This window comes from Tiliqua scincoides, chromosome 6 (genome assembly GCF_035046505.1).
Source record: "Tiliqua scincoides isolate rTilSci1 chromosome 6, rTilSci1.hap2, whole genome shotgun sequence".
Lineage (NCBI taxonomy): Eukaryota > Metazoa > Chordata > Lepidosauria > Squamata > Scincidae > Tiliqua > Tiliqua scincoides.
The window spans coordinates 52,019,955-52,047,920 of NC_089826.1; the positions used below are offsets into that span (position 1 = coordinate 52,019,955).

Consider the following 27,966-nt stretch of genomic DNA (forward strand, 5'->3'; position numbering starts at 1 on the left):
AAACACAGAGGGAACACTGAATCCTATGATTTAGTGGTGCTGCGTTAATGTTCTAGAACTAGTGCTGCTAAAAGGAGTGCTTGCTACTGGCATAATTGTAAAACTGGGGAGCCTGGACCTGGGGCTGTCAGTTAGGAGACCCCAGAGACGGGAACCCTGGTGCCAGAAACTGCAGCCTGAGGGAGCCTGCTGGAGCCTGCAGGCCCTGGAGCCTACTTCCACTAAGCAAGAGCCTCTCAAGGAAACAGCCCTGCCAATGCTCAAATTTCCTTAAGCCTGGATCTCAGAGCCTACAACAAGCAAGAAGGAATTAATTGGAGCAAAGGAGGAGTGAAAAACTTCAAGTCAGACAGTTGCTCCTTTAAACTCTCTCTCCTATCCAGACAAGGAGAAGGACTATGCCAGAGGCAGTCTTATTGAAAAGATATTTAAGATCTCTTTCTTTCTCAGCAACTTGTGTGCTTGGAGCTCTCCAAAGTACTGCAACCTTCACCTCACTTGATACCTCTTGAAGGACAGGGCAAGCTCCATATTTGATATGAAAGTCTGTATGTTTGATATGAAAGTCTGCACTTGGGTATGATTGGTTTAAATCAGAAGTTCTCAAACTAGGGCGTTGCAACACCCAAGCCAGAGAGCCCTGGCCTCTTTCCCCCTAAGGGGTGGGGAAGGAGGAGGCAGCGACGCAATCACCAGGATCGCGTTGCTGTGAAGGGGCGCAGGGGCTTGACTGGACTTACCAGAGCCTCTTGGGGGTGTGGGTAGCCCCACGCCAGCCTCCGCAGGACCCCGTGAAGCACACTGACTTTGAAAATATCAATCGTGACCCTCTTCCGGTTTCACAATCGCAATCTGGAAGTGGGTTGCAATCAATGTTTTCAATGTCGGCATGCTTCAGGTGACCCTGCGGAGGATGACGTGGGGCTCCCACACACCCAGGAGGCTGCAGGAGGCCCTGGCAAGTCCAGTCAAGCCTCTGCACCCCTTCACAGCAACATGATCATGTCGCTGCCTCCCCCCTCCCCTGCAAGGACTTACTGTGAGGCTCAAACTCCCTGGGAGTTTGAGAACTGCTGGTTTAAATGAGGCCTATAGAACTATTAAGGAAAGATTGCTTGATATTGAGCATCAGGAGCTATTCTGTGCAGCTAACACTACATGCTCCCCTCTCTATTTGCACATCCCAGTAAGTTTTGGGAAGCTGGCTTCTTTTTTTTATTCACTTACAGTGCTCACAGAGCATTCTCCCTTGCGAGCTGTAATGCATTTTCTTCAGCTCTGCTAGTGGGAAGGTTTAGTACTCAGAGAGAAGTTCCCCACTCAGAGAGAAGATGTTCCTGTGACAGGAATTGTGTGGAGACTTTAGAACACATATTTTTTACAGCCTGCTTCATGACATCCTTCGTAAGAACTATCTGGCTCCACTGCTGAATAAAATGCTGAATTGGGAGGATTTTATTAAGCTACAGTCTCTTCTTTCTATATTGGAAGCTGACTCTCTCGACAAGGTCGCTAACTTTCTCTGGGGTATTGGCCGGACTGAATTCTGGGTCTTATGTTATTTTATGGTGAGTGGGGGGGTGGGGGTAATGGATGAGTATGATTGTTTTACTTTATTGTTTTTTGTTTGTTTGTTGTGTTGTTGTTTTTTTAATTACATTTCCTTTATCTATGTCAATAAAGGTCTTAGGTATGTATGTATGACTCTATGCACACAGACCCCACTGAAATTCTTGAGTAGAGGGAAAAAAGAGTCACCTGAAAATAGAATGCCTGTTAGGGAGATAAAGTGGGGTATAAATTTGTAAATAAATATATAGTCCTCCAAACATCTGTCAGACTCCACCATCCCAAAATATCTGTACCCAAAAGAACAGCTGTTGCAAATGTGTTGTATTAAGCAAAAGCAAACTTGATGTAGTAGCTAATTAGGTCTTACCTGTTTTATAGCAGCACTTGGGCTTTGTAATTCTTTGTTGTGTATTTCCAGTGCCAATGCACATGAGACAATACAAACAATGTATCGGCTATCTTCCTTTTTGTCCAGGACTGACAAATATTTCCGGTGAACCTGCCATTTTAGTATATGTAATACAATTTAGAAAGCAAAATTAGTAAACACGTATCTTCCTTTAAAACTAGGGAAAGTGGTTAAAATGTCCAATATTTATTCATGAGTACAACCATGTCCTCGTAGCTTGATAATACAGTTTTTTTTCAAAATAACTACTGCATCCTGTTTAGTCGGTTCTTGCTAATCCCCGCTTTATAAGACCAGCTTCTGAAACAAACCCCAGAACAAGTTTTTCCAGTGCTCCATCTGAACATGAAGATTATACCACTGAACAACTTGCAGTACGTGCACTTATTAAGCAGGTTCTCCATTCAAATCAAGAATTCCTGCACGCACCCTTAATATTTCTTGTCCTTGATTATTTCTTGATTGTTTCTTTAAATAGTCTTCTTAACTGTGACCTACAATGGTCAAGAATCAACACCTTCAGCAGCTTTGGAAAATGTCTCAAGAAGGAATACAGTTAAGCCACTGTTTCCCAAACTTTTTAGCACTGGGACCCACTTTTTATAACAACACTGTTAGGACTCACTTAGCTTTACAAGACTAAAAAAAAGTTCCACTTTTACCAGCCACTAAAGCCTCTATTTTTATCCTTTTTACTATGGTGGTGGTAGGTTCCTTCCAATGGGTTTGTGGAGCTCCACATTCATCAGATCAGGATAATTCTGGTGGCCTTGCATTCCCCTTCACCTGGCCATCCATAAGAGCTGAGGTATGTTTGCCTACACATGAGTAAATACACATGTGTGGCTCAGTTACACTTTCAATAGGGCTCAATACATTTTCCTTGTCAGTGGTGGGGACTTCCTTCTCCAAAGATTTTGAGAACATATGTACATCAAATTGCCACCATTCTGGTGGCATTGTGTTACTCTTGGCCTGCCCTTCAAGAACTGGTTGCCTATTCATGAGTACTCATGAGTAAACATGAGTGGCACATGTGGCTCAGTTTTACTTTCCATAGGGCTTAATACATTTTCCTTGTGAGCTATGAGCTTGTCAGTTTTATGACCCACCAAAAATCAGGTTGCAAGCCAATGAGGGTCACAACTCACAGTTGAGAACCACTGAGTTAAGCTATGAAAAGACCACTTACTTTTCTTTGCACAGCTTCCAGACATATACATCTCAAAAGAGAAAGTAATTCGTGTGTAGCAGCCTCTTCCAAAGGTTTCAATAAACTTTTCAAACACAGCTCAATATCTGCTTCATACTTAAAAGAAGCAAACACAAAATCATATTATTCAAGTCCTCATAAATTATATATTCCTGTCAAGGGACTGTTAACTTTCATGACTATTCTGAATCTATACACGCAGAAAAAGAGAAAGAATTCAACAACAGTTATATTGTCTGATCCCATGTTAACCAGTAGCCCAAGCCTATGAGCCTCTGTGCTGATGCAAAAATTAACTGATTCCAGCACAAGTACTGTAGTACCTAAATCAAGCTGCAATCCTACGTACATTTTCCTTGGAGTAACAGCCCAATCTATGCTTCCCAGCACCCAGGGCTGCAGCAGTGCCAAAATGGACACTGCTGCATCGCAAGGGGCTGGGAAGCACCACCGGGGCTACTAATAGTAAGGGAGCCTATGCTCCCTTACCCTATATAAATCCAAGGTGGCCTTGATGGGTCTCCTCAGATTTGCGACCACTATCAAGCTGACACAGATTTAAGGAGACCTGTGTCAGGTCTTCCAGGCCCATAGAGTAAATAGGATATGGCAGCATAGGCTGCCACCATCTCTGACCCCTCCCATCCTGCTGTCACTCCACCCTCCACCAGCTTAGAATGCCTCCCTCCCTGCCCTGACTTACCTCTCCACCACCTGGCACTTGCATAGAGCGCCAGGCAGTGTATGATTGGCCTGTGTCCAGCGCTGGCTCAGCACAGGCTCGCGCTGTGCCAGCTCTGGTGCCTGCCCGGCGCAGACTGTCACAGGTGTGCCTTACAGCACATTTGCAACAGTGCATGCCGGCACTGGGCTGGCACATGGGCCACTGGATCAGGCCCTAAGTCTCACTGAAAAAAGTAGATTTTAGTTATAAGTAAACATGCACAGGGTTTCAGCCCAATTCAATAAACTACACTGGTAATAAGGACAGAATTATACATATATGTAATTAAGATTGGAAAGGCTGCTTCTTCTGGGAAAAATTTGTTTTGGAAAGGGGTGATTTCGGGCAGAATTTGAACCCGACCCACACTTTGAAAAACACTGCAGTGTTTGTTTAAATGGTGTGTGTTTAAATGGTGGCACATCAACATGTTCAAATTAGTTGAAGAAGTTCATGTTTAAAACATCTAGACTTCTCAACAAACCTTCTACATGTGTCATTCCTCTAATTATAACTAAGATAAATGTCAGGGAAACAACACATGTTGAAAAAAGATGTAAAAAAGATGATTTTAGTCTCTTGACTAAAATGTGCAACTTGTCCCTCAAAATGGCCACGGTGCCAGAGGATTGGAGGATAGCAAATGACACGCCTATCTTTAAAAAGGGAAAGAGGGAGGACCCAGGAAACTATAGGCCGATCAGCCTCACATCTATACCAGGTAAGATGGTGGAATGCCTCATCAAAGATAGGATCTCAAAACACATAGACGAACAGGCCTTGCTGAGGGAGAGTCAGCATGGCTTCTGTAAGGGTAAGTCTTGCCTCACGAACCTTATAGAATTCTTTGAAAAGGTCAACAGGCATGTGGATGCGGGAGAACCCGTGGACATTATATATCTGGACTTTCAGAAGGCGTTTGACACGGTCCCTCACCAAAGGCTACTGAAAAAACTCCACAGTCAGGGAATTAGAGGACAGGTCCTCTCATGGATTGAGAACTGGTTGGAGGCCAGGAAGCAGAGAGTGGGTGTCAATGGGCAATTTTCACAATGGAGAGAGGTGAAAAGCGGTGTGCCCCAAGGATCTGTCCTGGGACTGGTGCTTTTCAACCTCTTCATAAATGACCTGGAGACAGGGTTGAGCAGTGAGGTGGCTAAGTTTGCAGACGACACCAAACTTTTCTGAGTGGTGAAGACCAGAAGCGATTGTATGAGCTCCAGAAGGATCTCTCCAAACTGGCAGAATGGGCAGCAAAATGGCAGATGCGTTTCAATGTAAGTGTAAAGTCATGCACATTGGGGCAAAAAATCAAAACTTCACATATAGGCTAATGGGTTCTGAGCTGTCTGTGACAGATCAGATCTTGGGGTGGTGGTGGACAATTCAATGAAAGTGTCGCCCCAATGTGCGGCAGCAGTGAAGAAGGTCAATTCTATGCTTGGGATCATTAGAAAAGGTATTGAGAACAAAACAGCTAATATTATAATGCTGTTGTACAAATCGATGATAAGGCCACACGTGGAGCATTGTGTATAGTTCTGGTCACTGCATCTCAAAAAAGACATAGTGGAAATGGAAAAGGTGCAAAAGAGAGCGACTAAGATGATTACTGGGCTGGGGCACCTTCCTTATGAGGAAAGGCTACGGCATTTGGGCCTCTTCAGCCTAGAAAAGAGACGCCTGGGGGGGGGGGACATGATTGAGACATACAAAATTATGCAAAATAAAGTGGATAGAGAGATGCTCTTTACACTCTCACGTAACACCAGAACCAGGGGACATCCACTACAATTGAGTGTTGGGAGAATTAGGACAGACAAAAGAAAATATTTCTTTACTCAGTGTGGTTGGTCTGTGGAGCTCCTTGCCGCAGGATGTGATGACGGCATCTGGCCTGGATGCCTTTAAAAGGGGATTGGACAAGTTTCTGGAGGAAAAATCCATTACGGGTTACAAGCCATGATGTGTATGTGCAACCTCCTGATTTTAGAAATGGGCTATGTCAGATGCAAGGGAGGGCACCAGGATGCAGGTCTCTTGTTATCAGGTGTGCTCCCTGGGGTATTTGGTGGGACCGCTGTGAGATACAGGAAGCTGGACTAGATGGGCCTATGGCCTGATCCAGTGGGTCTGTACTTATGTAACTTGTATCCACTAGTATTGAAAGTAACAAATGAGTGCTCAATTAGAGGAGTTCTTCAGCAAAAACTAAGAAGAATTAGTCTCTGGCTTGAAATCTGTGTCTGAGTAAAACAAGTTAATGTCACCTAAGTATTTCCTCATTAAGAAGTGTAATCCTATATGTGTTTACTAGGTTCACCTGAGTTCAGGAAGTACACTTTTACCTGAGAGTAAGCCCAAGTCAACTCAATGAAACTTACTTCTGAGTAGATGTGCATAGAATGGTGCAGCTAATTAACTTGCAATCCTTAGCTGTGCTGGTGCAGCCAAGTTACATGGCCTATGCTGCATCCAATACAGCTTAGAAATAGTCTGGAGGTCTTCTTGGGGTCTTCTTTTCCCCTTACTACAAGTAAATCCCCAGTTGTCCCTATGAGGCTTCTTGGATCCATGCCAGCTATATAGTGAGCACAAATCTGGGAACTCTATATAGGGCTGCCTGGCTTGGGAAAGGGGGTTAGGATATGGAAGAGGAGGCCTCTGTTGACCCCACCCCCTCCCAAGCCCAATTCTCTTCCCTGGTCCACCATCCTCCCACCCCAAAATGCCCCCTACCCACCTCCAAACCGCCCTCCCACCACCCATTCCCAGCCCTCACACTGCCCAGCACAAACTTAGCTACTTGTTAACTTAGCTCCCAGCCAGCTGTTTGTAAACTTAGCTCCCAGGCAGCTCAGGATTTGGAAGCAGTGCTGCAGAGCTGGTGTGGGTCTTTACACCAGCCCAGCCAGCTCCTGAGAGGACACAAACAAGCAAGTTTGTGACACTCTGAGACAGCACAGGAACAGCCACGCTGTCTCACGGCAGCATTAGAATTGTGCAATTCTCCTCTATATCTTTATTACCTGTTTAAAAAATTGCTGGTGACTCTGTCCACCGTGTATTCGGTACCCATAAATTCTGACAGTGTCGGATTCTTGGCCAGAGGTAAAGACAATGCTGTTTCTCTTTGACAAGGCATGAAAAATAAATATATGGAGAAAATTAGTCTGCGACTTATTCAGTCCTTCATCGGAGATTATTAAGAAATATGGGGATGTTCTTTTCAGAAAGTCTTGCCAGCTCTTATCGAAGCAATTGGAAAATTCAGTCTTAACTGGAATATTCGTGTTGTTGATGAGATGGACTATCAATGCAGCTCGCAAAGAAAGGAGATCAGGATTCCCAAAATATACATGTTCTGCATCCTGTAAAAAAGTATTATACGGGTATATATGTGTAGTATAAAAATAAGTATAAATATTATTTTTGAAAAATCACAATTTCCAGTGACTTCCCACATAACAAAGCAAAATATGCTTTTCTTTGGCATTACAGTATTAAGATTGCAATGCTGTGTATAGTTATGTGCAAGCTAGATCCACATATGAAGCCTACAAACATGTAACAGTACACATAGGGCCAATTTGGACACCAACTATTTTTCAGAAAACAGTTTCACCATCAATGATTCAACTAGTTACCTTGAAGAAAACAATGATGCATTTGGCTCCTTTGCTTGTGAAATCCAGCAAAAAGCATTCCACCATGTAAAAGAAGTGCAAACTCTGCCCTTGCAGTAACGTCAAATCATTTGCACAGGTGATGAACAATGAATCTCCATCAATCAGAATAAATTCAAACTCATCATAATCATTGAGCAAGTTGGCTCTGAATAAAGGAAGCGCATATTAAATTCACACTAATGAATAGGATGCCGACGCCTAGATTCAAAGAACTACAGGGTTCCCATAAGAAATTAGGTCAGAAAGGGAATTTTGGCATGCAGATTTAAGCCAACTATTCCAATGGCAGTCAGAGAAGTAATAACACCTCAATATTCAAAGTCCGCTATGACTTCAGAGAACTTCAACCAATGGCATCAAGAGAAGTAAGGCAGCAGAAAAGGAGAGAGAAGTAAAGAAGCAAAAAAGCAGAGATGAGAAAATTCCATGTAAAGTAGAGCAAAGAATTTTCTGTATTAGTATTTTTTTTTCAGATTTTTCATTATGGGCAACAACAACAGTCATCAATAATAAAAATACAGAAGAGGATTTATAAATATCATTATTACCAAAATGAAGAACACTGAGAGTAAATTGCATGTCAATTGGGTAATCTGTCAAATTGCACATTAGAACTGGTTGTTTTGTGGCAATGTAATAAAAAATAATCCATCTGCCATTCAATTTGTGCAAAGTATTCATTTCTATATAAGTCACCAGTTCTCAAGATGCCAATTCTAGGAGTTTTGTTACACATTCATCAACTTTGGGTGGACAGCAACATATTCAATCCTGTAAAATCAATCACTTCACAACTAACAGTGCAATCCTAACTAACCTAGTGCTGGACGAATGAGCGCATGCTAACATGCTGGGAAGCATGTTGCGACTGTGCAGGCACTCCTGGCATCGGCATGGCTGGCACCAAACCAAAGTGGAGCACCCAATGGAGCAGGTAAGCTCCCACCACATGGTGGGACAGGAGCAAGTGGGGCAGAGGAGGGTGGAACAGAGGCAAGGAAGGGGTATAATGGGACAGAAGAGGGTGAGGAGGGACAGGAATGGCAGCAGGGGCTACTAACATATCCTATCCCCTTTCCCAGACCCTATTTCCTGGCACGGGGTTGCTCGGACGTTCACCAGTGATTTTGCTGGTGCAAGCCTCAGTAGCCCCATAATAACTGCTGGGGCTTACCTCAGGAGGAAAGAAACAAATATCCCCTTACCTGCTCTCTTTGGGGAGACCTTCACCAGCCTCTCTTTCCACTCTGGATACAGCAGAGGCCATTTCAGCACTGCTGCATCACAGCACGGAATGTTAGGCTTGGACGGCCCAAGAGCAAGAAATTAACATGCACTGCTTCTCTTTCAATTTGATTCAGAATAATCTGAGGTCTTTTCCCAAACAAATGAGAAAGACCTTGACTTGCTTCCAAAATACACATTACTTTATATGTTTTTTAAATGTCTGCTGGTCAATTTGTTTTCCTTCTTATTGTACAAACAGTGTTGGAGGGTGGTGGTGGCGCCTGAAACTGGATGAAACCACAATAGGGAGATAGGAGACAGTAGTACATGCCTCCATCACAATTCCAATCTTAATTGCATGCACCCACCCCTTGTACTCTGTACTCTAATTGAAAATAACTTTTGTTGGCACCAAGCAAACTATACACAAACTATACACTGTGTCTGTTCAGTTCAGACACAGACATTTAAAGACACTTAAGCTGAAATGCATGTCATTTCTAACACCCTGAAACAGAACAAGTCTTGTGCATTCTAGCACTGTATGAAAGTGAGTTATTTGCAGCACAATCCTATGCATGTCTACTCAAAAATGAATTCAAGTGTGTTCAATGAGGGTTACTCCCATAAAAGAGTGTACTGGTTTACAACCTTTGTCTACGTCTATCATAGAAAAGCAAAATGCCCACTGTTTAGTGCTGGTTTGCAATCTAGAGCAGCTATTTTCAACCACTATGCCATGGCACACTGGTGTGCCACGAATGGTTCCCAGGTGTGCCATGGGAATTTGGGAGAGGGCCATTTATCAATAGCACCATTGGGGGATGTGAGCCCCCCATTGACCGCACAGTGTGCCTTGTCAATTGCCAAAGAACCGATGGTGTGCCTTGACTATTTTAGTGCTCTGCCTGTGTGCCATGAGACGGAAAAGGTTGAAAATCACTGATCTAGAGTATTGCACAAGTCAAACATTAGTTTATAAACTGCAACTTTTCTTTATTCCTTGTTGCTAGAATGGTCAAATAGCAGCATCCAGAATACTCACAATCTTCAAGTTTAATAGAATTTGAGGAAGATTAGAGTTTATCTTACCGATGAGCTTTCATTTATCATACTCACTCTGTTTTTGGTATTTCCTTGAAAATTATATTAGTTATTTTTCCCATCAAATTTTGTAGATCTGAAGAAAAAAATTCCAAGTATTTTATTAATGATTAAGGGCCCAATCCTATCCAATTTTCCAGTGCTGGTGTAGTTGTACCAGTGGGGTGTGCGCTGTATCCTGTGATGGAGGGGCAGTCACTGGGACCTTCTCAAGGTATGGGAACATGTGTTGCATTGTGGCTACACTGGAGTTGGAAAGTTGAATAGGACTGGGCCCTAATCCAACTGTTATGTGTGTGCATCAGAGGATTGGGATCTCAGGCCCAGTTCATGTTATCAAGAAGACACACTTGTGTCTCAAATTCTAATCAATATGGATCGTCACATGAAAAGCTTTTTCTGAGGTTCCCATGTGAATTAGGGTGATGTACAACACAATCCTACACATACCAACTCAGACATAAACCCCAATGAATTCAGTGGGGCTTAATCCCAGACAAATTTGTATAGGATTGCAGCCTAAAGCCTAGTTTGATATACGACCGTGTATTTCCATGAACAATATATATCTCTATATACACACATCTCCTGTTGCAACAACAGCGCTGCCAGTATAAAAACCCTCCTGCCAGATGTGCAATAGATACTAGCACAACAGCAGAAAAACACCATATATTTCCAAGTATCTTGGGTTGTATAGATAACAGTTGTATAGACAATAGATTGGATATCAAATCTGCTTTCTGCAAAAAAAATTTGCCAAACAAGCCTCAGGAAACTTATGCCTCTTCCCTGGGATTCACTGACTCAATTTTTTAAAAATTCACACGTAACACATCTGTCTGACCAAGGATTCTGGTCCAGTGCCAGGTGCCAATTTGGATTGCTTTGGCCGCAAAATCTGGACTACTACAATACAAAACGATCTGAGTAAAAGTCAAAAAGAAGGTTGCTTGGGAAAAATCCAGGTACAGCGGGGCCCTGTTTCCATAGATCCCATATCCGTGTATTCAGTTATCCATAGATTGGGTCCACAGGGTCCCCCATAAGTGCTTCCTGCGTGCATCACCTCTGTAGGGTCCTCTGAGCCCAGCAGAGATCACGGATGTCCGTCCACGGCCTCTGCCGGGTTCACACTGAGTCCTAGAGGTAAAAAAAAAAGTCACTTCTGGTTTTCTGTGAAACCAGAAGTGACTTTTTAAAGTCTAATAACAGTATTTCTCAACCAGTGGTAAAAGTACACCAGTGATGCTAGAGGTGGCGTCTGCTGGTACTCACAGGACCCCTGCACATCCACCATGGGACATCAGCAGCAAGACCAGTAACGTGACACAACAAACAGCAGTAGGAGGTTTGACTCGGTGGCTCCTAACCATGCTTTTCCATGCTTGAAAAAGCCCTCCTGTCCACCCTGAGCCACTTACTGGTGTTTGTTGCGTCACATTTGGCCTCCCAACCCAGAGGTAACTGGCAATTATCCTTGTGACATTCGAGGTGGCGCAAACATGCTTTACAGCATGTTTGCAATTTTGAGGATTGTGCTCAAAATCACTTATGTAGATTTCAGAAATCATACATACCTTGTTCACTTGGAACCGTTATCAAGGCTACTTGTGGCCTTTTTAGGTTACCTGTCTTTGCCAAGTTCTGCTGGTACAAAGAGCCTACAAATTTTTCCTGCTTTCTGGAAGCCTTGGTGCTTTTGGCAGTCTTCCTCTTTGGCATGTTTATATTTGGGTTTTTAATCAGTTCATCTGATTTACTCCTTCTTACACCTTGAAATAATTAAACATATGTATCTATGTTTCAACTATTTTAAATATTTAGCTATCAATTTAAAAAAGAAAAAATGCAGTCCACACAATTCCACAGCTCCATCCTTAAGAAAGCTACAGCCTGTTTTTGAGTAATAACTACACAAAAAAGACTCAAAGCATAATTTATGTGTCTTTCGTGTCAAGCTTAAATTTCAAAGTATAAATTTCAAATTACAATTTAAGGTGCCTGGTGTCTCAAACTGCAAACTCTGGTAGTAAGGCTCAGGCACCTCAGGTTGAGAGCATCCAAACAGATCAGCTGTGTGTAGAACAGTAATTAGAGTCAAGCAAACCAAGAAGAATCACAGAACCTGGGGAGCCAACAGGGTTTCTACTGGCCTGTTAAATGGCCAGAAAACACCCCTCCCCCACATCATTTTAGAGGAACTGGCAGAGGAGGAGAAAACACCGCATGGTAAGATACCTCAGCATGCACCGACTGTTACCCTGCACATGCCTGATCTTGTCTGATCTCAGAAGCTAAGCAGGGTCAGGCCTAGTTAGTACTTGGATGGGAAACCGCCTGGGAATACCGGGTGCTATAGGCTTATACCATAGTCTTTCGAGACTGAAGGTTGCCAACCAACCAACCAGTGAGAAAGAAAGGGATGGTGGCAGGAACCCCCAAATGGATGAAACTTGTGTTTCTTGAACAGCTGTCACCTATCTCCACTGCATGCTGTAGGGCAAACCTCTTTTGAAACATAAGAAAGTGTGGAAGTAGTTTAGGATGTGGGGTGGGAATGTGCCTCTTAGAAGGAAGAAATTATAGATTCTCTTTCCATCTAAACTAGAATATTTTAAGATGGGTTTAAACTGCAATCAAGGCAATTGAAAAGTAATTTACATGGTTCAACCCTTGTTTGCATATAACTAGTTATTTGACAGAATGAGATGTTGAACTTTGCTCCTGTTGCATCAAAAAAGGAAGTCATCACACACAACTTTATATATCGATTTTAGAAAGTATTATAAAATATGAAGGACTGTGCTCTATCAGAACAGAAGTCCATCTGGCTTAGCGTTCTGTTTCCAAAAAAGGTCAGCTAGATGCTCTCAGAAAACATGCAAGATGGAAAAAAATACTTTTTGTCATCTGACACCATTGACTAGTAAGCAGAAGTGTGCCTCTGCCCATGTAGGTTCTCTTCTCACTCATCATAACTTTTTCTCTTAGATGCTAACAATTCAAGGCTGGGGCACAGCGCTTCCCACCAGTTTACTGGAGACAGACAGGTCATCCCTACAGACATATTTTTAAAAACAAACTGGAGTTATATTAGCCACCATTTGGTTACATTACATAATAGTCCACAATAAATAATCATATCAGTGGTTTTCAAGCATTGTACCTTCAACAAACCCATTTAGGATTGATTATAGTGTCTCAATTTGAGGGGAAGAGTCAGGGCCCAGGGTCAAAAAGGGGGCCCAAGAGCCAAAGAAGGGGACATAGAAATTTCCCACGATCTTATATTTTCTGATCTTGGAGGCCCTGGGGAGAATTCTAACATTGAGATGCACAGCAACAGGTCACTTGGTGTAAGCCACCAAAACAGAATGACCACTGAGAATGTTGAAAAGTCCAGCGCACGATATGATTCCTGCAGGGCACAGAGTGAGTGAAAGCAAAATAGAGGCGAGATTTGTTCAAGGGAAGAGTTTTCATCACTCTGAAATCAGGCTGCTACACTGCCAGTATCAGGGAACCAGCAGGGAATCTGGCAACCCAACCTGTGAATCTAACCCAGCGTCAGCAGGGCAAACTTTGGGGGTCTGGCTCTCCCCCACACTGCTCACCCAGGTAGCTCTGAGGATAAGATGGGGAGGGGAGGGGGCTTAGGGCCCCATCCTATCCAACTTTCCAGCATTGATGGAGCCACAATTCAGCCCACAGATACGGGAACAAATGTTTCCTAACCCTGAGGATGTCTCCGGGACTGTAGTCCCACCACAGGATGCAGTGCATGTCCATTTGGCACGGCTGTATCAGAACTGAAAAGTTGGATAGGATTGGGTCCTTATAGCCCAATCGTATGCATATCTACTGTATTTAGAAGTCTCGTTATAGTCAATGGAGCTTACTCCTAGGTAAGCATGGACAGGAATGCAGCCTCACACCATGTGTACTGCTCTGAGCTCCTAGGCAGAAAGGTGAGTTCCATGTGACATCAAAGAAGGCACTTAGGGGCAGGGTGGGATCTGATAGAAGAGGATGCGTAGAACTCAGGCTGCAATCCTATACACACTTTCCTGGGAGAAAGCTCCACTGAACTCAACGGATCTTACTTCTGAGTAGGCATGTCTAGGACTGGGCTGTCATTTGGCTAACTCTGCCCAAGCATCGCACAAGTCCCGCTGCAAACAGACTGCGGAGCAAAAGACCTCCACCAGAAGACGTACCTCGGTTTGCAGCCGCGATTGTTCAGGTTCAGTGTTCTCCTCCCAGGGCACTCGTGCGCACGCGCACGCACACACCCGCCCAAAGCCAGCGCGCGAAGAGACGCCCAGTGCGGATGGAAGCGCCCAGCCTGGGATGCCACTGCGCACTCTCCGCCTCCGGGGCTTCTCCTGATTGCTGTGCTGAGCAAGGGGCCGGACCAGCCTGGCTAAGTTTCGATTCCCCGCAATCTCGTGCTGGGCGCGGCTGGAGGCAGGAGCAGGCGCAGTGCTGCTCTCCGGGAGCCTGTGGCAGGAATCCCAACCTGTCATCTCCCTCCCCATCAGGGTGACCAGATGTCAGAAGCACAAAAGAGGCACCCCAGAATGTAGGACAGCCAAGAAAAATGTAGGACACGACAAAATAAAACACCCGAACATTGATTTCATGTGGTTAAACACTATTATTTTATTTTTCACATTTTTCTACCTCCCTTCCTCCAAAGAGCTCAGGTGTACACAGCTGTTCCCCTCCTTTTGTCCTCACAGCAACCCTGTGAGGTAGGTGAGGCTGAGAGAAAGTGACTTGCCCAAAGTCACCCAGGAAAGCTTCATGCTGAGGGGGGATTTGAACCTGGATCTTCCACTACAGAACCACTACACCACCCTGGCTCTCTCACTATATTACTTACGATTACATTTCAAACTATATTATATATAATTCATAAATTTCAAACTATATTATATATTATATATAATTATAATAATATAATTATATATTATATGTTATATATATATAATATATAATATATAAATTTCAAACTATATTATATATAATTCATTATGTATAATTTATTAATTACAAGAAGGCGATGCACTGCCTGCTCACAGGGAAAAGGAGAATGTTTATTTTCCAGGACATGAGGCTAAAAAAGAGTACATGTCCTGGAAAAAGAGGACATCTGGTCACCCTGCTCCCCAAGTACAGCAGTTCTCAGATGGGTCTCTTTATTGTTACTCAGGATCTATCCTGCTGAGTTGATGTATTGCTTCAAAGGACATGAGAGGAAAGGGAACTCTCTCTGACTTGAGAGTCAGCATGAGAAGGAAGAGCAGAGGAGTGGCATAGCTAGAGGGGGTGCAAAGCACTAAGCCTTGCAAGGAGCCTCAGTGCATCCTGCAAAGGCCCCTCTCTGTCCCCTTCAGAGCCATTCCAGGCTAGGGGAGCTAAATGGAGGTGAATGGCTCCAAAAGGGAGGGGCCCCATGCACACTGCAGTGAGGCTCCCTGCAAGACTTAGTGCTTTGCACCCCCTCTAGCTATGCCACTAGAGGGGGGGAGAGAGAAGCATACACTTTACTTGGCCAGGAGCAGAAAAAGGGTACTGTTTTTCAAGTGATTTATTAATCTTGTTGTTTGACTGAAGAAGAGAGGCTGTATTTTTAAAGTGATGAATCTTGCTATTTGAAGGGAATACTTATCAGCCATTGATGAAGTGATTGCCAGCCCAATCCCATCCACACTTTCCTGGGAGTAAGCCCCATTGACTCTAATGGGACTTACTTCTGAGTAGACATGCATAAGCTTGAGCTGTGCATCTCCTAGTATAGGAGACAAATCAGCTTCCTAACCAAACCCTTATCAGCTCTGATATATTTTCATGGTCTATTTTTGTTTTCCCCACCAGCTGCTGGAAAAATTTAATTTCATTAAATTAATAAAGGGTCCAATCCTATCCAAAGAGAATGGGAGAAATGACTAGTTGGATTGGGGTCCACAGGGGTGTGTGTGTGTAATGTTGGTCAGACTGGTTGTTCACAAAGTTCATTTGATAACACAATTCTATTGGTATGCTTACAAAGTTTTAAAAAATGAGTCACAATTTGTGTTCTGGTCACGATAAGGAGACCGGATTTCTTGACGTGCTAAATGACTGTGGCTTAGAGCAGCTAGTCACGGAGCCCACCAGAGGGCAGGTGACTCTGGATTTAATATTGTGCGGTACTCAGGACCTGGTTAGAGATGTCAATGTTACTGAGCCATTGGGGAACAGTGATCATGCTGCGATCCGTTTTGACGTGCATGTTGGGGGAAGAATACCAGGCAAATCTCTAACAAAAACCCTTGACTTCCGACGGGCAGACTTCCCTCAAATGAGGAGGCTGGTTAGAAGGAGGTTGAAAGGGAGGGTAAAAAGAGTCCAATCTCTCCAGAGTGCATGGAGGCTGCTTAAAACAACAATAATAGAGGCCCAGCAGAGGTGTATACTGCAAAGAAAGAAGGGTTCCACTAAATCCAGGAGGGTGCCCGCATGGCTAACCAGCCAAGTTAGAGAGGCTGTGAAGGGCAAGGAAGTTTCCTTCCGTAAATGGAAGTCTTGCCCTAATGAGGAGAATAAAAAGGAACATAAACTTTGGCAAAAGAAATGTAAGAAGGTGATATGGGAGGCCAAGCGAGACTATGAGGAACACATGGCCAGCAACATTAAGGGGAATAATAAAAGCTTCTTCAAATATGTTAGAAGCAGGAAACCTGCCAGAGAAGTGGTTGGTCCTCTGGATGGTGAGGGAGGGAAAGGGGAGATAAAAGGAGAGATGGCAGAGAAATTAAATGAGTTCTTTGCATCTGTCTTCACGGCAGACCTCGGGCAGATACCGCTGCCCGAACAGCCCCTCCTGACTGAGGAGTTAAGTCAGATAGAGGTTAAAAGAGAAGATGTTTCAGACCTCATTGATAAGTTAAAGATCAATAAGTCACTGGGCCCTGATGGCATCCACCCAAGGGTTATTAGGGAATTGAAGAATGAAGTTGCAGATCTCTTGACTAACGTATGCAACTTGTCCCTCAAAACGGCCATGGTGCCAGAAGATTGGAGGATAGCAAATGTCACGCCTATCTTTAAAAAGGGAAAGAGGGGGGACCCGGGAAACTATAGGCCAGTCAGCCTAACATCCATACTGGGTAAGATGGTGGAATGCCTCATCAAAGATAGGATCTCAAAACACATAGACGAACAGGCCTTGCTGAGGGAGAGTCAGCATGGCTTCTGTAAGGGTAAGTCTTGCCTCACGAACCTTATAGAATTCTTTGAAAAGGTCAACAGGCATGTGGATGTGGGAGAACCCGTGGACATTATCTATCTGGACTTTCAGAAGGCGTTCGACACGGTCCCTCACCAAAGGCTACTGAAAAAACTCCACAGTCAGGGAATTAGAGGACAGGTCGTCTCCTGGATTGAGAACTGGTTGGAGGCCAGGAAGCAGAGAGTTGGTGTCAATGGGCAATTTTCACAATGGAGAGAGGTGAAAAGCGGTGTGTCCCAAGGATCTGTCCTGGGACTGGTGCTTTTCAACATCTTCATAAATGACCTGGACACAGGGTTGAGCAGTGAGGTGGCTAAGTTTGCAGACGACACCAAACTTTTCCGAGTGGTGAAGACCAGAAGTGATTGTGAGGAGCTCCAGAAGGATCTCTCCAGACTGGCAGAATGGGCAGCAAAATGGCAGATGCGCTTCAATGTCAGTAAGTGTAAAGTCATGCACATTGAGGCAAAAAATCAAAACTTTAGATATAGGCTGATGGGTTCTGAGCTGTCTGTGACAGATCAGGAGAGAGATCTTGGGGTGGTGGTGGACAGGTCGATGAAAGTGTCGACCCAATGTGCGGCGGCAGTGAAGAAGGCCAATTCTATGCTTCGGATCATTAGAAAAGGTGTTGAGAACAAAGTGGCTAGTATTATAATGCCGTTGTACAAATCTATGGTAAGGCCACACCTGGAGTATTGTGTCCAGTTCTGGTCACCGCATCTCAAAAAAGACATAGTGGAAATGGAAAAGGTGCAAAAGAGAGCGACTAAGATGATTATGGGGCTGGGGCACTTTCCTTATGAGGAAAGGCTACAGCGTTTGGGCCTCTTCAGCCTAGAAAAGAGACGCCTGAGGGGGGACATGATTGAGACATACAAAATTATGCAGGGGATGGACAAAATGGATAGGGAGATGCTCTTTACACTATCACATAATACCAGAACCAGGGGACATCCACTAAAATTGAGCGTTGGGTGGGTTAGGAGAGACAAAAGGAAATATTTCTTTACTCAGCGTGTGGTCGGTCTGTGGAACTCCTTGCCACAGGATGTGGTGGTGGCGTCTAGCCTAGACGCCTTTAAAAGGGGATTGGACAAGTTTCTGGAGGAAAAATCCATTATGGGGTACAAGCCATGATGTGTATGCACAACCTCCTGATTTTAGAAATGGGCTATGTCAGAAGGCCAGATGCAAGGGAGGGCACCAAGATGAGGTCTCTTGTTATCTGGTGTGCTCCCTGGGGCATTTGGTGGGCCGCTGTGAGATACAGGAAGCTGGACTAGATGGGCCTATGGCCTGATCCAGTGGGGCTGTTCTTATGAGTCCTCCTGGACCAGACAAAATCTACCTATTCCAGCATCCTGTCTCCAACAGTGATCAGCAGCTGATCATTTATAAAGCATGTATATTGCTGTGTATTAATAATATATTTTTAAGATCTGCATTTAATTAATGATATGATTAATATAATTAATATTAATATAGTTAATATTTCTGGCCACTTCCTGTTTAATGATGTCACTTCCAGCCCTCAAGAACATGATGGGGAGTCATGGCCAACAAGGGGGGGGTGTCAAGGGAGCCACTGGCTGGAAAAGTTTGAGTACCACTGCACTAGAAACAAAACAGCTGCCAGCACTCTGAGGCTGCAATCCTAACCACGCTTACCTGAGAGAAAGCCCCATTGAACAAAATAGGACTTACTTCTGAGTAGAGCTGGTTAGGATTGTGCCCCAAGTTTGTTAGAAGCACACCTAGAGGGTTTTGGAAAGGGATGAATTTGCTGGGGGAGGGGAAGACTTTGTTTTGTCTTTGTATCTGCTAATTGCAAACTGATGCAAACTGAGACCAGACCCGACTCAGAGGCAGTTTGGTTGCAATCCTAACCTCACTTTCCTGGGAGTAAGTCCCACTGAACACAATAGGACTTACTTCTGAGTAGACCTGGCTAGGATTGTGCCTTTAGTCTTACAATAGCAGCCAACTTGAGAAGCCCCCCCCCCCCCAGGAGGCAGGAGGAAAAAGGGGGATGGCTGAAAACGAATGGGTATTTTTATTTTTTTAATCAATTTTTGGAGGCAAAGCCATCAAGAGTTGCTTTTTCTTTTTCTTTTATGAAGGGGGAGGAAAGAGAGAAAGGTGAGGATCCTTGGTTAAGCTGACAGACCCCCAAGCCTATGTAGGTCTACTCAGAAGTAAGTCCCATTTGAGTGAATGGGGCTTACTCCCAGGAAAGTGTGGAAATGATTGCAGCCACACAGAGCAAGATTACAAGTAACCCCAAAGTAGAGGGGGGCTGCTCACACACATACACCCCAATATGCAGATGACACCCCTACTCCCCCCAGGCAAGACGAAGGAATGCAGGCTGTGGCATTTGGACACCCAGAGCAGGCTGGCTCCTTCCTTCCCAACAAGAGGAAAGCACTGAGCTGCGTGTACTTACTCTTCCCTTCCCAGTTTGAAGCCTGCCAGGAGCACCTCCTCAGCTGCTCAGCCAGCCTCCTCTCCCACCCACCTCGTTCACAGCCACAGAAAAGCAGCAAGTAGGGAGGCAACACGTGCAGCTGAGCAGCTACAGCCACCTCTCTCCCCCAGATGCCATGCCTCCCTAAGGAGGCCCCAGGCACAGATTGAATACCTCAGCTATATGTAGTTACCTGGGAGTAAGACCCATTGAACACAATGGGACTTACTTCTGAGCAGACAGAAATTGGCTGAGGGGGGTAGGGCTGCAGAAGCAGGTCAGCTGCTTGGCTGATCCTCAGCCAGTGGAGAGTCCTGAGTGCCTGCAGAACAATCCCTCATCCTGGGATTGGTCAAGGCTGGAGGAGAGGAGAAGAGTGCAGGGGGTGCCTAGAGAGCCTTCGAGCATTCAGCATTTCACTGCTTTTCCAGCAGAGATCATGAGTGCCCCTTCTCCTTTAAGAAAAGGGCGGTGTGTGAGGCTGGTGGAGCTGCCCCAGAGGGTCAGCTGGGACATTTGCCCTTTGCCCCGCCCTAGGTCCAACAGCAGTCTAACCTACTTCACAGTGTTGTGGCAAGAATAAAAAGTGAGGGAAAAGTCAGGTGCACCACGTTGAGACGGATATATACATTTGAAAAATGCAATAAATATTAGGAGCACTCATCAGTGCCCCAAAGCAATAAAAGCAAAAGGTCTGTGTCATCATACAGTACAGTCAATCATCATCATCATTATCAAAATGACATGTGAGGAAGCCTGGAATCCTTCAGCCATCATCTTCTGGAGCACCTGTTTATTTGCCAATCAAATAAGGAAAAAAGCCTCAAGACTCTCCAACTCAGTGGAAATGCTTTCCAAAAATAGGCCTGAGCTAAGTGCCTGCTTCACAGTTCCCTCCACATTCTTCAGGCTAAAGAGTCCCTCTCTCTTCTCTTCTTTGCATTAACTTTTCTTTTTTCTTTCTTTGATTTTATCAGTCAAATGCTGTTTAGTTTAACAGCTGCTTAAATATTACATACTTGGGCAAATTTCCACAGCACAATTTGCTGCCTTGTTTTCCCATGGAGAATAGCCCACATCCTTGCAAATTTTCATCTTTGTTTAGCGCACAGCGTTTGTCATCACTAAACAGCTGTCTGCATTTGTCGAATGTCAACTGCCTTGTCTAATGTCTTATACTTGCAAGGTGGAAATCCTTCCCAATGCAGGCCATTGGACCTCACTATAGTGTCAAAACTAACTGTTGGTTTAAAATGGTTGGTAAGAAAGATAAAATCACTTGTAGTAATAATTATAGCAACAGCAAAAATAGCAGTTTAAATACTAGGAAGGTCAAGAAATAATATTTTAAATAGTGATCACCTTGTGCAATAACCTTAATGCAAGATAAATGTACTTTTCAGACTTTCCCATGTGAAATAGAGTGTTTGGCACAAATGTTGCATTTCAAAATAGTGTTCTTGGTGTACATCTTACTTATCACACTACAGCTGAGTTCACTGCACACAAAGTTCACTATGCTCACAGATACAAAGACAAATCGTGTATATAATAGTTGATAAGATTCCCAGGGTGCTTTCAGTGCTAGTGAGTTAGAATAGGACCAAAGACTCAGATTCAAACCCTCACTTACCTATGATAGCGCATAGATCAATCACTGTCTCAGGGGATGTGCCATGGGTGGGTATATTTATTATTACAGTATTTATATACAGGTCAGCCTTGTTATACATGGATTTTTTTATACATGGATTTGACAACACAAATGGTCCCTGCAAATGAGAAGGAATGTGCTGATCCCTGGAGAAGGGAAAAATGCATCCCTTTAAAATCATAGTTTGAAAAACTACTTTTTACTGTTGCAGAGAGACAGTCATACAAGTGATTACAGTTGTAACCTAAGTATCCACAGATTTTTCTGTCTCAAAGCTGATGGCAAGGGCCCTTTAAATTAAAGAAAAACAGTTGTTTAATAATGCCAGAGAGGGCAGCCAGCTGACAATCCAGCAATCATTCTCCCTGCAGGCTTCACTCCTCCCTTCCCCCTGTGAACTAAGGCTAAATGGCAGTGATTATCACCTTCTCCATTCTTTCCCCCTTGCTGGGGCTCCTGGTGAAGGGAGGGACTGCTGTCTCCTAGTGAAGCCTAAGTGCCTGGAAAGAAACTGTTTGCCTCTGCGTGCATTACAAAGGTCAGCAAGGCTGTTTTTAAATCACCAGAACAAAGAGACTGTTTTTAAAATTGATTTGCTATAGTGCATTTTTTGGCCGACCAGGTGAGTGCTTGGAAAAGAATAATGAGACTCAACCTGTACTGTCTTCCTCATAGATTCAAGGTGATTTACATAGGCAGGTTAGTCATAAACCCTATTTTTTAATGGGGTTTTTACAAGAATTGTTCCATGAGAGCGACTCATAGAACCCTCCATTTCTCCAGATGTTTTCCCTTCTTAGTGCAGTCATCATCCTCATTTGTCAGCCCTTTGCACTTCCAGGCTTTAGCAAGCAGCTGCAAATCAAGCCTCAGATGTTGTCTTGCTAGCTGACTGCTCCACATTCCTCCATAGAGATCCATCAGCAGCTTTGGTCTTTGGCTTTCAGTCTCTTGTTGGTTTCCTATACAAGGCTGCCAATCCTGCTAGCTTTTCAGGCAAGGTCACAGCTCAACCACCAGACCACACTTCCTGTAGAGCCTTCTCTGCCAATATCTTGACCACCATTTCACCTTTGACACCCCCCTTGAGTCTGCTTGGATTTGCACCAGCAAAATAATTGATACAGAACCAAGGAGACCCATTGGAGGACAAAGAATATTTCCTGCATGGTCTCCAACTGTCCACAGGATGCAGTGGAACCTGTGGTGATGCTGCTGCACCTTGCGGGCATAAGAACATAAGAACAGCCCCACTGGATCAGGCCATAGGCTCATCTAGCCCAGCTTCATGTATCTCACAGCGGCCCACCAAATGCCCCAGGGAGCACACCAAACAAGAGACCTGCATCCTGGTGCCCTCCCTTGCATCTGGCATTCTGATACACAGCCCATTTCTAAAATCAGGAGGCTGCACATACACATCATGGCTTGTAACCACATTTTCTACAGGCTGTCACCAATGCCATCACCTTGTTTGTGATATGGGGCAGTGAATTCTGGGGCAGAACAAAACCACTGATGTTGGAAGCAATGCAAGAGCTCCAACTCATACTATTTAGGGTATGCTAGATAAATGCCCGTTGATTTATACCATCCCAGATGACTGGCTTACATATATGTGTAGTAGGACCATGCCTGTTCCCATGTATGAGGAGTTCAAGCTTGTCCCTACCCTAATGAGCCTTGTTCTGTGGTTATTTGGGAATGCCTCATACTATAGCCGCATACTTTGACAATATGGGGATTCTAAAACTATAGTTGCATTTGTTCAGTATTTCAGATGTGGTACACTATCTGGGTAATTCAGCTAGAGTGAGAGCATCTGTTACATTGTTAAAGCTAAGTGGGTCTTAGCTTTAATAATGTCATGCCACAGGTAAGCCTCTCTGAACTTCCTAAAGAAAAGATATCAGTATTATAGAACATTTCCCCCTTTAATTCAAAAAGCTATTGGCCTGTGGACACAATACTATGCACAAAAATGGAGTGTGCATAATTACATGATTCTCATTAGCTTTGACCTTAGTAGAACACACACCACTTTGCTCATGTTTTCCTAGACTGGAGCAACCAGTAGCATAGCTATGGGGGGCAACACTAAGTCTGGCAGTGCACCTCAACGTGCTGTGTAAGCTGCTCCTCCCCCTCACCATCAGAGACATTCCCAGTGGTGAGAGTAAAGCGGAGTCATCTCCTCCTCTTTGCTCTCACCGCCAGGAATGACTCGGATGGTGACAGTGTGTTGAGGCACCCTGCAGAACGTAGTACTGTGTCGTGGTCCCCATAGCTACTGTGGGCAACTTGGCTCTGCAATAGTTAGGACTGGCAACTTGCATCTTAATTAAGATTGACAATTAAAATTGATGGGATGTTCAGTGAGTACTTTTGAAGGCATATATGTGGTATTCAGCAGAGGATAGTATTTAATAAATTTGAGCTTAAAACCAACATTTTCTGATCTAGATATGTTGTTTTAAAAGATAAACTTCTTTTGGGTAGGGGAAAACCTCAGTGAAGCTCTGGAATGGCTTGCATTTACTTACACAAAGCTTTGACTGATGGAAAATCCAGAAGAGTCACCCTCTGATCTTAACACTATTTCGCTCTGACGGACTTCTGCATAGCCTTCCATGGTATCACTTTCACCCCCCTGTCCAGGAAGTTCCTTGGATTTCTTTGGCAAGGAACTTTATAGCTCAGCTGTAGTTTGTGCTTCTTAGCCTTATATCTAAATCCTGTGAGCTTCACTTTGCTTTTAACTGTCAAGGAGTATGAAATAATTAGAGAAATAAATTCAGATTCCATGCATGAGTCATTTGGGCTTTCATGGAAAGCTAGTAATGGTAAAGTCATTCTCCAGCACCACAACCACATATCCATAAATTGCATTTTTTGTGTGTGTATTTTTCCTTATCTTGCGTTGCATGAATCACAGACATTTATACAGAAGGTGCTGTAATATTAACACTTATTTTATGGGGAAGTATACATTTGGCAGAGATATACTGTAATGATTTATTATAGCTTGAATCTATAAGTGATATAAGTAGTGGGGGGAAAAATATATTCCCTGGATTTTCTGTCTCCTCCTTTTGCCTTTTTTGGGTAGCAGGTTATGTTATCAAGGCCCTTTGGAACACAACATGCTACATTAGATATAGGAATATGTTTCATTGTATTAGCAGACTGTTATACAGTACTTGCATTGGGTCACAAGGTTATCTATTCTAGATGAGGATATGTAACTTTAAAAAATCAAAAATACAAAAAGATATAATTATCTAATAATTCACTTATTGTATTCAGCACATTCTTGACATACATTGAGCCTTCCTTATCCATGGACTCAGCATCCATGGATTTCAGTATCAATAGATGCCTCATAGGATCTCTCAGATGCAATCAGACGTACTTTCCAGTGACCCTCCAGAGGCAGATTTATAGCCCAATCTTGAAATTTCTGGTGCCCGCTGGAGCAGTGGCTCCAAAAGCAGCTATCTTTATACCCAGCAGGTGCTGGGAAGCAGCCAGAGATCCCCTTGGGCAGAAGCCCCAAGCCCCCCAACGGCTATTTTGCCCAGCTATTTTGCCAGTGCAGACTTGAGAGACTCCGTGTCAGGTTTTTTAGCAGAGTTCAAGATACGGTGTTCTCCAAATATGTATGACTGCTATAAGGTTCATAGATATAATTCCAGTCATTTATCTAATGCAACCCTGGATTTGTATACAAAATATCTGTATCCTAGATATTGTGCGGCAGTCCTGTTATTTTGGAGATACTCCTGACATGTGTCTTTGACCCATGGTTACTGCTAGGAAGTCATGGAACCCAGGCCAGTCCTTTTTTTTTTTTTTTTTAACTAAGTTTACTGCTAGCAGGAATCAAACTGAATGTATCTGGTGGCAATGGCATGCACCAGATCCTATCCCCTCCATTTAGGAGCTCCCTGTCCCTTTTCTGTCTGTGGACATATGCCACCAAAAGTATACATGTTTTATACTTACATCCCATTTGCCCTCAGGTTGTTCCCTCCTTCTGGATGCAGTGTGCACCTTTTTTGGTGTGGCCACATTGGTGGGGGGGAGTAGAGGATAGAATTGGGCCTTCAACCACTGAATTCTATTTGCAAAAGTTCTTTTGATAACCAAGGTGTGTGTCTGCCTTCACTAGTGATCTGACTGATAGCATTATTCAAATTCCAGACTAGTCTTGAACAGTCAGTCACTCATGCAAAACTATGTACATGCTCCATGATCACAAAGGAAAACTATGTGATTTTAGAGACATTCACAGAGTGGGTTCTCAATCTTTTTGTGTAGTAAGCTGCATGTGTGGAACAATACGCAAGGAGAAACTGTTCAGTGCACATCTCAAAACAGTTTTTCAAAAGATCCAACTACTATTTTGATGAAGATACATGAAAACACTAAAGCATAGTTTCTAAGTACAAATCTGAAAATGACTTGTGTGTGCATATGATAGTGCAACTTGATTTGCCAAGGATATTTGACTAATTTGCACCCAGTTTTTATTCAGAAGCATATGTGCAGCACAATCCTATCTTGTGCTAGAACAGGCAGGCCAGGAGGCCTGTGCTGTATCCAGCGCAAGACTGGGGTCTGAAGTGACTCATCCGGAGGTGGGAGGAAACTCTTCGCCTTATCCCTGGGTAAGTCACCATGGCCCCAATGGGTCTCCTCAGACTTGCACCACCTCTGGGACATCATAAGTCCGAGGAGAGAGGAGCAGCTTAAAGTCACTTTGCATTGTTCAGAGAACTGGGTTTGGATCCGGCATAACAGCTGGGTCCCAGCCCTGCCTTCCACTCCCCACCCGCCCCCGGGACCTCCCTCTACCTGCCCTCCCTCCACCCCAGAGTGCCTCCCTCCTACCTCCTCCCTGCCCTCCCCAGACCCCGCGTTGGTCAAGCTCAGCCAATGTAACCCTCCCTCTCCAAGTCGGCGCAGAGGCTGGAAACAGCCTCCACGGGCCAGCGCACATCCCTGCACCAGCCCAGCTGACTCCAGAGGAGGCACAAAGTGTTTTATACACGTTTGCGACCCTCCTAGACCAGTGCAAGTCTAACCCTAGGTTAAGATTGCGCCATTTAAAGCTGAAACTTCTTCTAAGGAAGCTTATTTATTAATCCAGGGATCTCCAAATGTTTCAGTATGAGGACTGCATTATATATTTTACCCATTTCTGCAGGCTGAAAAAAATCCAGCTTTATATAGGGCAGAGGCAAATGACACACAGCACACTGTCTCTGCCTGATCCATTGTGGAAACCAAGATTGGTACAATTTGTTTATTAATATGCAAAAAATGATGCTATTTTCTCACTGCAATCATTTTATGGCATTGCTGAAAAGTCAACAAATGGAAACGACATTTATCAGCCAGGTTGAGGTTAACATTGAATAATTATGGTTTGAGGGTCTTAAAGCACATGGTCTAGGTGAACTGAAAATGAAGGTTAGCCAGGTTGGCACCACTCTGGCCTTTTGGGAAAGGAATGCAGCGGACAGAATTTCTTATGTTATCTGTCCAACCATGTGGTTGGGAAAAAAATATTTTAAGTTGCTGTGAACTGGGTAAAATGTTGTGGTGGGCTAGATCCCAGGCCATAGATTAGAGACCCCTGTACTCCTGACCCCTGTACAGGATGCAGGTCTCTTGTTATCTGGTGTGCTCCCTGGGGCATTTGGTGGGCCTCTGTGAGATACAGGAAGCTGGACTAGATGGGCCTATGGCCTGATCCTGTGGAGCTGTTGTTATGACAGTGGAATAAAGCTGGAAAATGGCTAGTGCACAGTGCTCCATTGGTGGTCATTTTGCAAGTGCCTCGCAAGAGGCAGCTATGCTCTCCCAACATCAGCAGCTCTCCTTGGACCTTTCAGAGCAGGTAAGGCAGAGGTCAGGAGGGTGTGGAGCAGGACAGGGAGGGGGAGGAAAGGGATGGGGAGGCTGTGGGGGTGTGTGAATCCGGTGGTGATGGCACGCATTGGATCTTATCCTCCCTTTTCTCATACTCCCTGCCCCATTTCTCTCCTTGGACCCACACCAGTTAAAGAGCCTGCACAGGTCTGAAGACACCCATTGTGGAGTAGAAGGCTTACATGGAGTAAGGGGATTTAAACCCTTTCCGAAACCTCACAAACAGCCCGCTGCTGGATACAGTGTACTCCTTTTCGGCACAGCTGCACCAGCGGGCAGGGGAAAGCGTAGAATTGGGCCAAAAATTTACTAACAGCGCAATCCTAGGCATGTCATACTGTATGCAGTGGAGTGTGCAGCAAGGAAGTATGCATAGGGTTGCAGTTTTAAGTATTTCCTCTGGTTAGCTGTTACTTAACTGTATGTATCACACTTTAAAACATCCCAGAACTGGGGGGGGAGGGGAGAGGAAACAATGCACTGAAATGCTATCACAAATTCCACCAATGCTAGGTAGGGTTCCTTGAATTTACAAGTACTGTAAGCACATAGAAGTTGCTAGCTCCTCTAGGCCAACCGTCTGTTCTGCTGGAATTTTAGATAGCGGTAGGCTGCTGAAACATGAGTTCAGTTACCAAATATAGATGAGGGGGGTAGGAATTACATAGTCAGAGAAGACAGATGGAAC

General features: G+C 44.2%; 1 protein-coding gene across 5 annotated transcripts in view; it reads right to left on the reverse strand.

Moving 5' to 3' along the window:
* LOC136656006 (probable ATP-dependent RNA helicase DDX60) overlaps positions 1–14,280 on the reverse strand; it is a 75,443-nt gene extending 61,163 nt beyond the window's left edge. The window contains exons 1-7 of one of the 5 annotated variants that reach the window (XR_010794691.1): positions 14,159–14,280; positions 11,519–11,713; positions 9,954–10,014; positions 7,566–7,752; positions 6,948–7,289; positions 3,174–3,290; positions 1,940–2,071 (exon numbers count right to left, since the gene is read on the reverse strand). Coding sequence is in view for 4 of the 5 variants with exons in the window: in XM_066632813.1 (XP_066488910.1) it covers positions 1,940–2,071; positions 3,174–3,290; positions 6,948–7,289; positions 7,566–7,752; positions 9,954–10,014; positions 11,519–11,663 (984 nt within the window). In the remaining variant the exon portion in view is untranslated. Of the gene's footprint in view, positions 1–1,939; positions 2,072–3,173; positions 3,291–6,947; positions 7,290–7,565; positions 7,753–9,953; positions 10,015–11,518; positions 11,714–14,158 lie in introns of those variants that run through there. The other 4 variants (XM_066632813.1, XM_066632812.1, XM_066632814.1 and 1 more) reach the window with 4 other exon arrangements.
* Positions 14,281–27,966: the final 13,686 nt, after the last annotated feature.